The sequence below is a fragment of the Theobroma umbraticum genome, unplaced genomic scaffold (assembly GCF_002168275.2).
Source record: "Theobroma umbraticum cultivar Fairchild unplaced genomic scaffold, ASM216827v3 scaffold_67.0, whole genome shotgun sequence".
NCBI classification, from domain to species: Eukaryota; Viridiplantae; Streptophyta; class Magnoliopsida; order Malvales; family Malvaceae; genus Theobroma; species Theobroma umbraticum.
In genome coordinates, this window is record NW_018397262.1 from 7,113,761 (window position 1) to 7,131,842 (window position 18,082).

Below are 18,082 nucleotides of genomic sequence, written 5' to 3' on the forward strand. Positions count from 1 at the left end.
TGCACAAAAACAGGGGAAGTGAAACAACTGACAATAATCTGTCCATAGCTCCATTTTATGCTTATGTTAAACAGAAGAAGTTAGGAATTGATATAACAAACTGAAAAATCACAATAATTAGATAACTTAAGTACGTTTATAATACTGTTTTTTTTTTTAATTTATATGTACAAGAGTATAAAGTTTAATGCTTTCACAATAAGTGTGCTATACTGCTGTAATTTTTTTAAATTTGTCTATATAAGAGTATAAAATTTAATGCTTTGACTATAAATATGCTATCTGCACAAGGGTTCCATCAATTGCTAGTGAGATCCTAACTGCTTAAAATTTAGGATTATAATTGAAGAATGAGAGATTGAAACAAGAAAAAAGTTCCCAATTGCTGTGACATACTGGCAGCGTTTTGACATCAAGTTTTGGTCACATTTCATATTAGTAATATCTAACTTAACAAAAACAAAATTCAAAGTAAGAAAAGAAAAAAGAAATCAATAGTGTTAGTCCACTTAGAAAGAAGTAGCAGAAAATGGATTAAATCCACTTTTGCATAGTCGACTTGGATTACATGCATACAACAAATTACGAATCATACAAATCCAGGAAGAAAAAAAAAAATTTATCAAGAAAAGGGAGAAAATATAAATAGAGGTGAAGAAACATGTGGTTACCTATATTGTATGATCATCATTGAATTTGTCGCCCATCAATTGTAATAGAAGGGATGCGGGCAATGCGAGGCCATAGGATTCCAGTCTCCTTTTCACATCTTTCCGACAACTGGGGACATTCACTGATTGACAATACTTGTAAAGAGGTAAGGCCATCCATCCTTTCTGGCAAGTCTTGTAATTCAGGGCACTTACAAATTTTAAGTGTTTTGAGGGAAGTGATCTCCTCATCTATGCGATTCAGCAAATCCTCCAGATTAGGGCAATTTTGAACATTCAATTCTTCTAAAGCGGAGTAGTTTTGCCTCATTGTCCAGGAGCTTAAATCAGGGCACCCCCGAGTTAGAAGTGCTTTGAGAGAATGTGTGGAAGAACTCAGATTAGGGCAATATACAACCATCAATCGTTGTAAAGAGGTGAGGCTTTGCATCCCTTCTTGGAAGTACGGTGATTGAAGGCACTCGCATATGGAAAGGTCTTTGAGGGAAGTGAGATTGAGTATCCAGTCTGGCAAAGCCCTCAAATTATGGCAGCAAACATATAATTCTTCTAAAGATGTAAAGCGAGGCGTCCCTTTTGGCATGTGCTGTAATTCAAGGCACTCCCAAATTTCAAGTGTTTTAAGGGAAGTGAGATTGAGTATCCAGTCAGGCAAAGCCCTCAGATTAGGGCAATTGCCTACCAACAATTCTTTTAAAGAGGTAAGTTGATGCGTCCCTCCTGGCATGTGCTGTAATTCAAAGCACTCCACAATTTGAAGTGTTTTAAGGGAAGTGAGATTGAGTATCCAGTCAGGTAAAGCCCCCAACTTATGACAGCTCCAAACAGATAATTCTTCTAAAGATGTAAGCTGAGGCGTCCCTTCTGGAATGGACCGTAATTCAAGGCACTTATGAATTTCAAGTCTTCTAAGGGAAGTGAGATTGAGTATCCAATCCGGCAAACCCCTCAGATTACGGCAATTTTCAACCGAAAATTCTTGTAAAGAGGTGAGGCAGCTCATCTTTTGCGACGGCAGCGATTCCAATTTGGGGCAATCTGTCAAACTTAAGAATGTAAGAGAAGCGAGATTTTGTAGGAACTCATCTGGCAGAGCTTCTAGATCCTTAATGTTACAAAGTAACAGACGCTCCAAATTGGAGAGAGGAAGGGCAGTTGACGAATAAGAATGACAAGTGCTCCCTGATGATGATGATGCTTCTTCTGATGTCATGCTGGCCTCAATCATCTTCATCTTCATCTTCATCTTCAATGTTTGTTGCAAAGGCCTTATACTAGCATCTGCCAAAGTCAAATATCCGTAGAGAGCTGGAAACAACGGCATGGAGGTTAAGTTTGGACACTCGTGGATTTCCAACTTGGAAAGGCAAGGAAAGTAAGGCAGCTCAGCTATTGATCCTTGGTTCTCATTCTTTGTCTTCCACCATCCTTTGAGACTGGGACAGCACCGGATCTCAAGGTTCTCAAGCGACGGGAAGCATGGTTCTCTTAACGTGGAACAAGGCACGGGGAAAGAATCTGCCACGTATTCTAAAGCATCTAACCACCAAAGAGAAAGAGACTCGAGAGATAGAAGATGATCCAAAGGTGGCAGGTGTTCTAAAACATTGGAATTCTTAAGAGAAAGAGATTTGAGAGATGAAAGATGATCCAAGGGTGGCAGGTCTCGACAATTATGAAATTTGTCTATTTCAAGTTGGACTAAATTAGTCAATGAAGATAGCCAACTCGAAAACCTTGCTCCTCCATAACCGGATACCCTCAGCCCTATCAAATTCGGGTGTGGCTCAAGAATATTTAACAATGACTCATCCTTTTCGCTAGCCGCTGTTGTCGGAGAGGAAGATTCCCAAGATAATTGCAAAGACTGAAGCCGTTTCTTTTTCTTTAAATTTGCCTCCTTACATTCTAATTCCACATTCCTCACATTGTGTAAGTGATCAATTTCTATGCTGTTTCCGAGGTCTAGCTTACGCAACTCATTCAACGTGGCTGCAGTTGATAAATTGTCTTCAACACTGTTCACAATAAATCTATCCAATCTTTGCAAGGAAGTCAATTCCCCTAAACCTTTCGGCAAGCACGTTAGGTTATCGCAACAATCAATATTGAGATATTCCAAACTAATCAATTGTTGTATATCCCTTGGTAACTCTTTAAGAATGAGGCAAGAATGGAGTAATAGAGTTTGCAGATGGTGCAATTTGACTATTGCATTTGGGAGCACTTTCATCTTGTAATTATTAGAAAGATCAAGGTATCTCAAGTGTTTCAATTCACCAATTGAATCTGGCAAAATGTCAATGTCCATTGACCTCAAATTCAACATACGTAAATAATTGAAGCTTGAAAAGGTTACATTTCGAATGAACAAATCCTCGAAAATGTGTGTCCGAAAAAACATAGTCCTTATCCCCTTTATTTTTGACAAAATCAAATCAATTTCCTTGGAATAATTTTCTAATGACACATGACGGACTTCTTTTGGAATTTCTTCTTTTTCATCTTTCATCCAATGAAAATGATGACTTGCTACTGATACTGCAAGATCATGGATAAGATCATGCATTTTACAAAAATTATTCCCATACCCATCTTCCTCCTCCTCTTGAAAAAATGATCTTGACAACAAATCATTAAAGTATTCATCACCAATATCTTGTATATTCTCATTTTTGTTCTTTAATTGAATGTAACCCTGTGCTCGCCAAAAATGAATCAACTCATCTTTACGTATCCAAGAGTCTTTTGGGAAAAGCGAACAAAAAGCAAAACATTGTTTTAAATTACTTGGTAGCTGAGCATAACTCAATTTTAGCACAGACAAAACATCCTTGTTATCCCAAATTTCATTTTCTTGGACAGACAACCAGTATTTTTCATCAGGCTTTTGTTTCATCAAACCTCCCAAACATTTAATAGAAAGGGGAACTCCTTTGCATTTTTGTGCAACAACTTTTCCAATTAGTCCAAGCTTTGGATCGATATGACGTCCTTCAAATGCCACTTTCTCAAACAAATCCTGAGATTGTTCCTCATTTAGACCTTTTAAAAGGTAAGGACTGCGTACCCCCATAGTAGCTGCAACTTTGATGCTACGAGTTGTCACAATAATTTTGCTTTCGGTAGCACCAAATGCCATATATTGTGAAAATTCATTCCACTTTAAAATGTCATCATTCCACACATCGTCCAACACAAGTAAATATTTCTTCCCCTTTAACTTTTGTTCAATCTGTTTTTGCACTTCATTTAGATTCCAGTCATCCACATTGCGTACTCCTAGAGACTTCAAAATATTTCTGAAAATTACAAGAACATCAAATTCTTCAGAAACACACACCCATATCCCTTTGAAGGAATCTGCTACTTTTGCATCATTATACACCAACCGGGCAAGCGAGGTCTTTCCTAAACCTCCAAACCCAACAATGGCAATAACATTGAAGATGCCGTCACCATGATTTTGCTCCTTCAACAATTCTATAATGTGCTCTTTCTCTTCCTCTCTCCCTATTACTAATTCCGGTCTCACCTTTGAGGCAGTCTCTCTCTCAGTATTCTTAGTTTTCTTATCCAGTTCTACAACTCTCACATTAAAATCAAACGTTTTAATCTCTGTTGCAACCACGTCCAGCCTCTTTCTAATCTCCTTAACTCTAGGACCCATCCTGAAGTATTGAAAGGTCTTGCGTACCTGTCCCCGAGGACGCACCTTCTGGCGCAGGAGCTCATAGTCGAATTCGTCCAGTAAGTCCTCTGCATCAGAGACAACATCTTCCAGTATACTAATCAAGTTTTTCACGACAAGGTTGCTCTCCCGCTTCGCCTCAGCATCAAGAATGACGGCTGTTATGATGTCGAGGGTCTTTTGAAGCTTATCCAGTTCGCCTTTCTGCCAGAAAATCGAGCCAATCTTTTGCCCAGCAAGCCACGTTAACTGGGCAAAGATGTTACCGAGCGCCCCGTATAAAATTGATTCCGCCATGGATCTACAATTTGGTTGAAATCAATCTAAAGCAGATGACAGGGAAATGCAAGCAAACTAACACGGTAATGAAAGACTTAACGGACTTCACCTGATAAGCATGTTTGAATAAATCAAAATAAGTTTTTGATAAATTAAATGTATATATATGTATAATATTCTAAATGATGAGATATATCTCTTTAGTTTTAATATAATTCAATCATTTATTTATTTATTTTTACCCTAGTCATTTACTCATTTTTAATTAATTATCATTTCACTTTTTTGTCATTTGTTTCTCACTTAACTTTGTTAGAAATAAAAAACAAATAGTTGTACAAAAAAAAGTAAAAAAAAAAAGAAACTATAAAAGGAAGTTTAAGAATATTTTTTAATATTTTTGGTAGGAATGTGCAATGCAAATTGCAAAGGTGTGTTCATAGTTTTAATTAAAGATCACTTGTTTTAATTAAAGATCACTTGAATCTTTCATAAAATAGATTTTTTTTATTTTAATATTAACAAGTAAAAAGTTTTACAGAGAGAAAAACCAATTACAAAATGTTTGCAAAGTGCCTTACCTTTATGAAAATGTGGATCACAAGAGAATGGACTGTTGATTGATCCACTTGGAAATTGAAAATGCTGCACATGTAGAAATTCTTGTCACTAGTCATGTGTATATTAATTAAAAATATATTTTCATATTAAAGAAAAAGCATAGTATCATCATTCTATAAAATGCTTTCCCCAAATATCCATAAATGTTGGTTAAAAATAGAAAAGATATGAAAATTTATAGTAAATTAAAAAACTTAAAATGAAATTTCAGCATAGGTTTATTCATATATTTTTACATATTTTAAAGTCATAACATTAAAACTATTTCATACTAAAATGCTACACATAGTATGTTATTAAACATTCATAGGATTAAGAAGTAAAGAAATAAAGTAGAAATTAACTAATTTTATTTGCCAACTTAAAAAATAAAAAGTCAAATTTATAAATGATAAGAGAAATAGAGCATATGAAAAAAAATAAATATGGAGAATATAATATGTTTAATTGATGCTTACCTCAATTGAAATGGAATTACTTCACCAACTCTGGAGATCGGGAAACCAAAATTAAGGAAAGGAAACGTAGCAAACAAGGATAAAGAAAAAGCAATTCAAGAGATCAACTGTTTTTTTTTTTTCTTTCTTGCTGAGTTAAACAACAGATATGCTTTTGTTCTTTGAGTTAAAAGAAATGTAGGAAAGTGAAGGAAAATAAAATGGAGGAGTAGGTTTTGTTGAGTTAAAAGAAGAGCAAGGCAGAAATCAAACAAACTCTTGGGGTAGTAGAGATGATAGAAGAAGATGCTCCAATGGAAACTCTATGACGACAAAGTAATAAGAGAAGGAATAGGATAAATGGAAATATATTGGCAACTTGGCTCACAGTTGTCCAATGTGAGTTTTCGCACCAACTAATTAATAAACAAATTGTTTTTTCCTTTTCACATTGAGTGATAACTTTTGGATACCAAAATTTCAAACATATAAAAGATAATGATGAGAATTTCCCTCTAAATTAAAATTAATTAATAACTATATCATTGGTTCCGAATATAATAAAACAAAACTCTTTTCCAATTAGACTAAGGTTCAAAAACAACATTATAATGCTTATTCTTGAACCCCAAACAAATATTTTGCTTAGTGCCAAACCTCTGGCTTTTAGATTGGATTAGTCCAGTTTAATTTATCCCAAGCTTTTACTTTGGATAGCATAATTATATATATAGGTTTCTTAAAATAACCACATAAAAAGATATATTGATAATTTGAATTAGATTTATTTGATAACAAGTTAACTTAATGGGAAGACCCTTGTATGACTCAAATTAACTTAGAGTTATTTGATCAAAATTGTTTCCTTTTTTTTTTTTTGTTGCAGAGTTAAACAACACACTACAGAGATGCTTTTGTTCTTTGAGTTAAAAGAAAAGAGGGAAAGTGAAGGAAAATAAAATGGAAGAGTAGGTTTTGTCGAGGTTAAAGAAGAGCTCAAACAAATTCTTGGGACAGTGTAGCTTGTAGATGTGGAGATGATAGAAGAAGACGCTCAAATGGAAACTCTATGACGAGAAATTAATAAACAAATATTGGCAACTTGGGTCAAAGACATCCCATGTGAGTTTCCCCACTAATTAATAAACAAATATTATTCTCTTTTCTTTCATAATAACCAGCTGCCTTGCAAAAGCCGAATGCTAGTGCTATACATTGAGAAAGTTTGTTTTATTTATTGTTTTCAGCTTGGCTTTTCTATGTTTTATCTTCATTTCGTCAATTACTTACTCTTTTTCCTTCCAGGCGTGAAGCATGGTTCGCTTTTTGTCTATGGAAATGCATTATCCTTTTACAAATAAATAGATTAATGGTCAATTGATTTCATTTCACACTTTGTTTAACAAGTAGTAGCCTAATCTCACCCATATGCATGATAGTGAAATAAAACAAAGCCATTTACTTGGTTAATTGATTGTTAGTCAACTCGATGTAGTGATTTCCTTCGTAGTTAACTTCTTAATTAATTTTAAATAAGCTTTATTCACATTGAGTGACTGATTTAAGTTGTTTCCATCCGATTATTACTTAGCTTCAAAAACTTCCACAAATTAACTTCAATTTGAGCAAGGCCCTTTTAGAACTCAAATAAGTCATTCTTCCTACGTTCTTGGGTTTTAGTTGAAAAGTGGAAGACCCTTGACCTGAAATGCCTCTGTTTTCCCCTACTTTGATTCTTAATTCTATCAAATCTAGGAAGAACTTTCCTGTTGTTTAATCAGACAGTTTGTTTTCCTTTGTAAATGCAATAGTCCATCTCATCAAACCAGTAACCAACACTAAATTGCTTCTTTCAATAATCCCAAGTCCCCAGTAAAGCTTTTGCTAGTGGACATGGAATCATTTTATTTTCTGTTTTCAAGAAAAGTTGCAGCCAGGACTTGGTATTCTCAAGGAGAAATTGCAATTAAAAAAATGACCAGCATTGAGAAAAACTAAGCTAAAAAATGTTGAAGAAAGTGCTGTCAATTGTTTTTTCCTTGTGATGGGGAAACCTTTGGTCATTTGTCATCTAATTGATTATCTTTCTTTAAAAGTTAACAAAGAAATTTCAATGCGGAATCAGGACTTTTCTTGGTTCTTGCCTTTAAAGCATTAAGTCTAATGTGGAAACCAACTTTAGTAAGGTAAAAGGGAAATTCTCCAAGCTTTTTCAAAGTTTTCTGATTCATGTTTGAACTGAATACAATATTGCTGTCTCCATTAATGGAGAGTTTAATGTCATTGAAGCATTATCATCGACTAATTCTCTCTCCAAGACAAAAAAAGGATGGAAATATTTTATTAAAGGAAATTCTATCTAAGGTAAAATTGGCTTCATGTTTGTGATCTTAAACATAATAATGTCTACTCCATAAGATTTCAAGAAATTGAATTACTTTAATTAATGAAGTACAGATTTTCCCTAAACAAAATTTACCATTATTCGAAAGGCAATTAAATTCACACTTATAATTTTTTTTTCTTTGTACTCCTAAGCAAGTGGGACATGGAATCATTGATGCACTTTTGAATTATTGATCTCTTTCTTTTGGTCATTTTTCAATTATTTTCAGTATGCATTTATTTATCATCTTCTTGGTTGGTTTATAAGAAAACACTGGACTCTCTTTGTAAGTAAAAATTACTATTATTATTTCGCAAATGTTCTTAAGAATAAACACTTGATCCTTATTTAATTATCATTCTTTTGCAATTAAGCATTAATTGTAATAGAAAGCAACATAACATTAATTGGCTAAACTATTGAAAGCATGAGATCCCTTCGGGAACTCTATGACGACAAAGTAGCCAGAGTAGGTATAGGAAATTTGGAACACTAATATTCAAATTAGGAACAATGGAAAAATATCGGCAACTTGGCTTACAATTCCCATGTAAGATTCGCTTTTCTTTGATAATCCAGCTACAATGCGAAAGCTGATGCTATACGTTGAGAAACTTTGTTTTATTTATCATTTTCTTCCTTGGGTGTGTGTGGTGCTCGAGACTCAAAATTTAAATGCTCCCTCCAAAAGCACTGTGGCCAGCATGTGATATCAACATTGTTATATAATTTTTATAGATATGAGGATATTTGTTTACTAGGGACAATTGCATGTGAATGTGATAGATATTTTATCCAAATTTTAACTGGGAATTACTAAAATTTTATTGGTTAAAAATTATTTGGTGGTAAAGTTTATTTAAAGGGTAAATATATCTAATAATTTAAAAAGGAGGGGTTTTTCTCTCTAACTTTTAGAGATACAATACCTTGGTATTTGGACTGTCTTTAAGCTTATGTGACTGGAGTTATACGAGGTAATAATATATTATTATTGCCTTAACATTTAGGTTGAAGCAACAGGAGCAATATTTTTTTGTTTTAAGGAAATGGAGCACTTATTGTAATCCTTGAACTAGTGGGAGTAATTTTCTATGCCCCTTTTGGATCATCCAAAACTTTCCTTCAAAAAAAAATTATATTTAATGGCCGGAGTTAAAATCCGACCGTTGGTGTATAAAATAATAATCTTGAAAATAGTCTCAGGTTTATACATTTGAGGGACATTGATCATTACATGCATTAGTAATGAAGATTTGTTGCTTTTCCTCACAGCATTTTGTGCTTAATTGCATGCTTTATATATAAATATATATATGTTGAATTATGGCAGTAAAATAGTTAGTAGAGTTGATATGAATGAATTGACTATCAAGAGACATTGCATGGTATCTTTTCTGCTTATTGGGTTCCATTGCTTGGAGTATCTGTAGTTCTGTTTACGTAATTGCCACAACTTGAAAGAAAAGAGCATGACTAGACTGCATCTAAATTTGCATATAACTTCAAATTCACTTCAGCTTGATCAACCAAAAAAAAAAAAGAAAAGAAAAGAAAAGAAAAGAAAAAGTTTCAGTTCAGATTATAGTATTTTGTTTATTGAATGAGTGATTCTAAGAAGATCGATATCACTCATGCATGCTTGGGAAGCTTGTTTGGTAATGCTCACAAATCAAATGTGCATGGAAAGAAAATGATGCAATTGTTAAGTTTATAGATCTTATAGTTTAATTTTCCATGTCTTTATTCCTGCATAACACATTTGCACAACTTATTCATTGAGGATTTAAAATACAAAATTAAAAATTAGGGTATAGAGGAATTTCACTCTTGTTCTTTTAATTATTGTACAATAAAAGTGCAATAGAAAGCAGCATAACATTAGTTGGCAAAACTAATATTTATTGGTTGTGGGTGGTGCTCGAGACTCCAATGTTTATTGCTCCCTCTAGCTAAAAGCTCTTTGGCCAGCATGTGCTATCAACATTATTATATAATGTTTACAGATTTGAGGATTTTTGTTTACCGCTAGGGACAATTGCATGTGAATGCGTTAGATATTTTATTCAAAATTTAATTTGGAATCGATAAAATTTCATTAGTCAAAACTTATTTGATGATTAAGTTTATTTAATGGGTAAATATACTTAATGATTAAGAGTTTTTAATGGGTTGGAATTCATAGTGACAAAGAAATATGGTTTTATAGATATGGAGTGGGTCTTAGCTTTTAAAATTAAGATAGATATGCAACCTTTATATGATCTTATGCAAGAGATAATTTTTTTTGAAATCCAAATTTTTTGCACATATTTGACTCTTCCAAAACATAAGGGTAAAACACAGAGGAATTTCACTCTTGTTCTTCTACTTATTGTACATATTATAATTTATAAGCAATTTTAGGCCAAAAATTCATAAAAGGTGATGGAATCATTCACTAAAAGTGATATTCCAGACCAACCTTTTGATTGCAGTGTAGTATTCAATCATTTAAGTAATTTAAGTAAAGATTTTGAAGATTATGCCTATAATATCATTAAAGACTTGAATTGCCTCTGCATATACCAAATAAAAGCTTGTGCATAATTCAATAATCAATAATAAAAGCTCTTAATCATCAATAATGATTATGTTGGGAGGCGAAGGAAAATGAAGAAGGTATTTACTGTCTTTATGAATAATATTCCTATAAGAGTCCATTGAAGATGGCTTCAAAGGATTCTTGATCAATTTGGAAAGGTTGTCAATACATTTATAGGGAGAAATTGATGCAAATACGGTAAGTGGTATCGCTTGATCATTTTTGGATCTTTTAGTAAAGCTAGAAGAGCAGTCCAAAATTTAATGGAGCCTGTGTCTTCTTAACCAAAGGCTAGAAGTCAATATAGCCAGCTATGGAAGCCATGATTCATTCTGAAGGAGGAAGCAAAAAGGAAGCTTCTTGTGCACCTAGTTTTAACAACAATAGGAGCCGAACCTGGGGTGGGATTTTGAGACAAAACTCGGCCTTATTCACTAAGCCATCTTATTCTCTGGTATTGAAGGGTGCTTTTCAAAGAGGTGGGTTTTAAGTTTGAAAGATTCTAGCTATATAATCTATCACTTGGAGGCATTGTTTGATTTTTCTTTCCAATAATCTTCATCCATGTCACTTTCTGCATTGTTTGAAAACTTAGAATTGAAGGAAAAAAACAAAATTGAGAATCACATAATAAAACACATGGGGAAATTACATGCTTCGGCTTAATAGTCTACATCCACGATCGAAGGGCAAAAGAAATTTTTACTATAATGCAAGAAGATAAGGTTACAGTAGTTGCAGCACCTAAATATAATAAATGGGAAATCCTAGAACAATATCCCAAAGGTCTTCTCCATATACATTATAAAAGAACTTTTGTATTTAGGTCCGCTGAACAGTTTGGATTAATTAAGTAAAGGCCTGAGGACTAGAATTGAAGCCAATGCTCAAAGACCTCCAAGAATGGCCAAGATAGAACAATTGACATTGATTTTGAAAGAAGAAAGGGGTTTTCCAACCAGCTTAGCTCTCCAGGCAATTCTTCCAATCACTCGAGCCACTACTTAGCCAGTGTTGCATGGGTCCATTCACAGATAACTAGTAAAAAAAACCATTGTTATAAAGAAGCATTGAGGATGAAGTTATGCAAAGATCAAGAACAAAAACTAGAGAGACATTAACACAATCATCATTTTTGCAATAGATAATGCTTTGAGAATACCTGCATTTCATGAATAGCCAGAAGGGAGTTGGCGGGCAAGTCATTGAGATCTCTTATTTCTATGGAAAATGAAAATCTTAAACGTTAGAGCAATGAAAAAAATATTGAAGATTCTATACACAAAAAATTTCTCATATATAATAGAGCATCACATGAAAAGCCAATTAACCTTGAATTCAAGATCGTTTGACCAAGGCTCACTTCTTGAGAAGAGAAGGTGAAAGAGTTGCATGTTGTACAGTCTTTGTTATCTAAAAAGAAACCAGAGGCCAAGCTGTTCAATTATTTTCATCAGTTAGCCCTTATTGAATTTAAATACTCAAAGCAAAATTAACTCTCACATAGAATTTATATCAAACTGTAACATAGATAGTGATGACGCTGTTGAGAGGAAACCTTCCAATCCACCGATTCTAGTACTCTTCCTTCGCAATGGTATTGGCAAGTTAAAATCCGTAGGCCCGTTCTCAAACTATCAGAAAAAGTCCATAATCCCAATAAAGACATGCAGAAAGAAGTATGAAGTTGGGTGTTAATGGATTCCTTATAAAAAGCAAATGAAAGTAGTAAGACAAACCAAATTAGCAGTAAATTTTACCATTAGAAATTTCTCTCGATTTCAATTCAACAACTATTCTGCCCTGGAAGGAAATTAGCCAGATGAAATCGTCCTCCTTCAAACAATGAAAAAATGTTATCATCCCATTATAAACATGTAGAAAAAAAGAGAAGAATGGTGTTAATATATTCCCTACAACTGGAAGAAGAGGAAATATTACCTATAACAATATCTCTTCATCACAAAAGCAGGAAATGTACAAGCGGCCTTTCACTTCATTTTCTATTATTACTATCTTTCAACTCAAGAGTCTTGAGTGGAGATAGACCCTCTAACAAACTTGTAGTTGCAAATCCTTAGGGATACTCAGGAAAAAACAATATTCTCAGGCTAATACTTCATGGCATCTGCTTGTCGAAAGGAAGAGGTTATAATATTAGTCATTACCTTGAAAAGAAGATAGAAAAAAGAAGAGATATATAAATCTGCAAAAAGAAGAAGGATTCTAACTCTCACATCTCAGCTCACTTCACCGGTATTTCAATTACTTCGAATCTCTATGATAGAAGCAATCTGTCTCACGATTCTTGTCCATTTAATTTTCTGCAAAAATATGACACGAACATCCAAGGTTGTCTCATTGTATAAGAGATGATTTTGCATTGATCAATGCATAAAAATGGGGAAGTGAACAGAGTAAGCTAAACTACCAAGAATATTTGAGTCACATCAATCTCCTTCAAGCACAGATTAACATCATTGAAAAAGTTGAAAAAAAAACCATTTAAAAGATTGTTAGGAATTGGTATTATAAAGTGAAAAATCAAAATAATTAGTCACGGTTGGAATTTTTTTTTTTAAATTTGTCTGTAAAAAGTATAAATTTAATAGTTTGACTATAGGTATGCTATCTATACAAAGGTTACATATAGAGCTAGTGAGATCCTAAATGCTTAAAATTTACAATTATAAATGAAGAATGGGAAATTGAAGCAAGGAAAAGGTTCTCAATTGCTGCTAAATATAGGCAGAATTTTAACGTCAAGTTATGATCACAGTTCAAAGTCCTTTCACTCAACTATTAGCAATATTTTTTTTTTTTTGAAAAGAAACTAATACCAGTATTTAACTTGCGAAAGGAAAATTCAAATAGAAAGAATTAGCAAAGTCTGGATTAAATTCTCTTTTATATAACCAACTTGGATTACATGCATAGAACAAAGTATGAATCATCCAAATCTAGGAAGAAGGGAAAAGGAATTATCAGATAAAGAGAGAAAATATGGTTACCTACATTGTATGATCATCGGTGAATCAATGGATGGGATGTGAGGCTAGTGGATTCCGGTCTCCTTTTTACATATTTTCGACAACCGGGGACATCCATCAATTAACAATTGTTGCAAAGAGGTAAGCTGTTGCATCCCGTCAGGCAAGCTCTGTAATTTAGGGCACCACTGAATTTTAAGTGTTTTGAGGGAAATGAGATTAGGTATCCAGTCCGGTAAAGCCCTCAGATTAGGACAATTTCCAACCTGCAACTCTTGTAAAGAGGTGAGGCGGTTCATCTTTTGCGGCAGCAACGATTCCAATTTATCGCAATCACTAAATATTAAGCAAGTAAGAGAAGTGAGATTTTGGAAAAACTCCTCTGACAGATCTTCTAGATCATCAACGGAAGCAAGAGTCAGATGCTTCAGATTGGAGAGAGGAAGGGCGGTTGAAGAATAAGAATAAGAATGGCAAGTGCTCCTTGATGATGATGCTTCTGATGTCGTGCTAGCCTTGGTTATCTTCATCTTCAATGTTTGCTGCAAAGGCATTATACTAGTACCATACAAAGTTAAATATTGGTCGAGCGATGGAAACAATGGCATGGAGGTTAAGTTTTGGCGCAACCAGATATCTAACTCAGAAAGGCAAGGAAACCAAGGCAGCTCAACGGTTGATCCTTGATTCCTCCACCATCCTTTGAGATTGGGACAGTCTCGGATCGACAGTTTCTTAAGCGATGGAAAGAATGATGCTCCTGGCGTGGAACAAGGCAAGGGGAAAGAATCTTCCACGTGTTCTAAAACATGGAACCCGTGAAGAGTAAGAGACTCGAGAGATGAAAGATGATCCAAGGGTGGCAGCTGTTCTAAAACATGAAACCCCTGAAGAGTAAGAGACTTGAGAGATGAAAGATGATCCAAGCGTGGCAGGTGTTGGCAATTCCAACAACCGTCTATATCAAGTTTGACTAAATTATTCAAGGATGATAGCCACGTTGAAAACCTTGCTCCTCCATACCTGCGTACCTCCAACTCTTTCAAGTTCGGGTGTGGCTCAAGATTATCCAACAATAACTCAACCTTTTCACTGTCCTCTCCTGCATTGGGTTGCCACCATAATCTCAAACACTGAAGCCGTTTCTTTTCCTTTAAATTTGCCTCCATAGATTCTAATTCTGCATTTCTCACCTTGCTTAAGTTTTCAATGGTTAAGTAGTTTCCAAGGTCATTTAGGTCTCTCAACTCATTCAATGTGGCTGCAATTGAGAAACCCTTTTCAACAATATTGTTCACAATAAATCTGTGCAATCTTTGTAATGAAGTCAAATTCCCTAATCCTTTGGGCAAGCACTTTAGTGTAAAACAACCATCAATGTTGAGATATTCCAAACTAATCAATTGTTGTATATCCCTCGGTAACTCTTTAAGTTTGTCGCAACAATAAAGCAATAGAGTTTGCAAATTGTGCAATTTGACTATAGCACCAGGGAGCACTTCCAAGTCATAATTGTGAGAAAGGTCAAGGTATCTCAAGTGCTTCAATTCACCAATTAAATTTGGCAAAATGACAATTTTCATGTAACTCAAATTCAGCATACGTAAACAATTGAAACTTGAAAAAGTTGCATCTCGAATGAATACATTCTTGGAAATGTGTGTTCGAAAATGCAAAGTCCTTATCCCCTTTGCTTTCGACAAATGTGTCAAAACTACTTTTTGATTTTGTTCATATTCACATTCCAATGACACATGACGGACTCCTTTTGGAATTGTTTCTTTGTCATCTTTCATCCAATGAAAATTACTTTTTGCAACCAATAATGCAAGATCATGAATAAGGTCATGCATTTTACAAATAATATTCCCTTTCTCATCTTCCCCCTCCTCTTGCAAAAGTGATCTTGACAATAAATCATTGAAGTATTCATCACCAATATCTTGTATATTCTCATTTTCCATTAATTGAATGTAACCCTGTGCTCGCCATTGTTGGATCAGCTTGTCTTGATATATCTCTGAGTCTTTTGAGAAAAGCGAACAAAAAGCAAAGCATTGTTTCAAATGACTTGGCAAGTGATCGTAACTTAATCTTAACACCGGGAAAACACCATCATCTTTTTCAAGTAATTTCCAAATTTCATTTTCTTGGATAGATGACCAGTATTTTTCATTAAGCTTTTGTCTCATCAAACCTGCCAAACATTTGATAGCAAGAGGAATTCCTTTGCATCTTCGTGCAACATCTTTTCCAATTACTCTAAGGTTTGGATCAATTTTGCATTGTCCTTTAAATGCCACTTGCTCAAACAAAGTCCAAGATTGATCCTCATTGAGACCTTGTAACACGTGAGGAATGTGGACCCCCATAGTACATGCAACTTTCTTACTACGAGTTGTTACAAGAATTTTGCTTCCAGGAGCACCAAACACCAGATACTCCGAAAACTTATCCCATTTCAAATTGTCTTCATTCCACACGTCATCCAACACGAGTAAATATCTCTGCCCTTTTAAATTATCTTCAAGTTGTCTTTGTATTTGATCTAGATCCAAGTCATCTACTTTGCCACCTACTATAGACTTCAAGATTTTCTTAAAAATTATGCATACATCAAATTCTTCAGAAACACACACCCATATCCGTGGCTTGAAGAAGTTTTCCACTGTTGCATCATTATACACCGATTGGGCAAGTGAAGTCTTCCCCAAACCTCCAAACCCAATAATGGCAACAATGGAGATGCTGTCACCATGAAAATCATTTTGCTTCTGTAACAATGATTTTATGACGTGCCCTTTATCTTCCTCTCTCCCTATTATTTCGGATTTCACCTTTGAGGCAGTCTCCCTGTCATTACTCTTAGCTTTCATATCCAGTACTAAAACTTTCTCCCTCAAGTTAAATTTTGACATATCTGCTGCAACCGTGTCCAGTCGCTCTCTAATCTCCTTAATTCTGTGACCCATCTTAAGACTATATGCTAGAGGGTTCGACGATGAAAAGAACTTGCGTACCTGTCCCCGAGCACGCACCTTATGGCGCAGGATTTCATAGTCGGCTTCATCTAGTAAGTCATCTGCATCGTAGACAATGTCTTGAAGCCGAATTACCCAGTTTTTCACAGTATGGCTGCTCTCTTGCTTCTCCTCAGCATCAAGAATGAAGGCGTTTATGGTGGTTAGAGTCTCTTGAAGCTTCTCCAGCTCCTCGTTCTGCCCGAAAATCAACTCAAGCTCTTGCCAAGCACGTGACACCAACTTGAACAGGATGTCACTAACCGTCCCGTATGGAATTGCCTCCGCCATGGACCTACAACTAAAACACCAACTTGGTTGAAATGAATCTAAACAAGATAGTAACAGGGAAATGCAAGCAAACTAACAAGGTAATGACCTGAGATGCTGGTGCTATCCATGGTTATTTTACATACACGTGTGGCAATTAAAATTGGATAACATCCAAATTTTTTAAAATAAATACAATCAACAAAATTAGTTTTTGATAAATTAAAAAATAGATATACACTACTCTAAATAATGAAATGATCATTTTAGTTTTATATATAAAGTAATTAAATTATAATTGATGTTATAATTTTACCATTAGTTATTTTTTTACCTTTATCATTTATTCATTTTTAGGTAATTATGATTTCACTTTTTGTTATTTATTTTCACTTAATAGTAACTTTTTAAGAAATAAAAAACAAATAATTGTACCGAAAAAAGTAAACCAAACAAAAAAAAAACAAATAAAAAGTAAATATATAAGTCAAATATATAAGTGATAAGAGAAATTGAGCAAATAAAAAATAAATCTAGAGAGAATATAATATGTTTAATTGAAGCTTACCTCAATTAGGATGGAATTACTTCACCAACTTCGGAGATCAGGAAACCAAAATTAAGAAAAGGAAAAGTAACTAACAAGGATCAAACAAAAGTAATTTGAGAGATCAACTATTTTTTTGTATTTTTTTTTTGTAGAGTTAAACAGCAGAGATGCTTTTGTTCTTTTAGTTAAAAGAAAAATGGGAAAATGAAGGAAAATAAAATGGAAGACTAGGTTTTGTTGAATGAAAAGAAGAGCAATGCAGAAATCAAACAAACTCTTGGGATAGAGGAGATGATAGAAGAAGATGCTCAAATGGAAACTCTGTGACGAGAAAGTAGTAAGAGTAGGTATAGGATAAACGCAAATATATTGGCAACTTGGGTCAAAGACGTCCCATGTGAGTTTCCCCAGTAATTAGTAAACAAATATTATTCTGTTTTCTTTGATTATAACCAGCTACAATACGACGAGAGTAGGCACAGGAAATTTGGAACAATAATATTTAAATTAGGACCAATGGAAATATATAGGCAACTTGGTGATTAATAGTTAATTGATTAACAATAGGAGTAGGTGTAGGACA

At 34.2% G+C, this 18,082-nt stretch overlaps 2 protein-coding genes and 1 long non-coding RNA gene across 3 annotated transcripts; all 3 read right to left on the bottom strand.

The window, feature by feature from the left end:
- Positions 1-687: 687 nt before the first annotated feature.
- On the bottom strand, positions 688-4,715 carry LOC110419648 (putative disease resistance protein RGA1). Its single transcript, XM_089783942.1, has one exon. It carries the CDS (start codon positions 4,657-4,659, stop codon positions 688-690), a length of 3,972 nt encoding a protein of 1,323 aa, XP_089640068.1. The 5' UTR covers positions 4,660-4,715.
- A 6,787-nt stretch (positions 4,716-11,502) lies between these two features.
- On the bottom strand, positions 11,503-12,257 carry LOC110419652 (uncharacterized). Its single transcript, XR_002445483.1, has 3 exons — positions 12,173-12,257; positions 12,001-12,082; positions 11,503-11,707 (listed from the first exon to the last, which is right to left on the bottom strand). It is a non-coding gene; the product is annotated as an uncharacterized LOC110419652 (long non-coding RNA).
- A 1,467-nt stretch (positions 12,258-13,724) lies between these two features.
- On the bottom strand, positions 13,725-16,970 carry LOC110419650 (disease resistance protein RGA2-like). The gene has a single exon (XM_021432751.1). The coding sequence runs from the start codon at positions 16,968-16,970 to the stop codon at positions 13,725-13,727; it is 3,246 nt and encodes a 1,081-aa protein (XP_021288426.1).
- Between the last annotated feature and the right edge of the window lie 1,112 nt (positions 16,971-18,082).

Bases quoted from the DNA above. Each gene is read 5' to 3' on its own strand.
- LOC110419648 (XM_089783942.1), bottom strand. From the start codon at position 4,659: ATGGCGGAATCAATTTTATACGGGGCGCTCGGTAACATCTTTGCCCAG.
- LOC110419650 (XM_021432751.1), bottom strand. From the start codon at position 16,970: ATGGCGGAGGCAATTCCATACGGGACGGTTAGTGACATCCTGTTCAAG.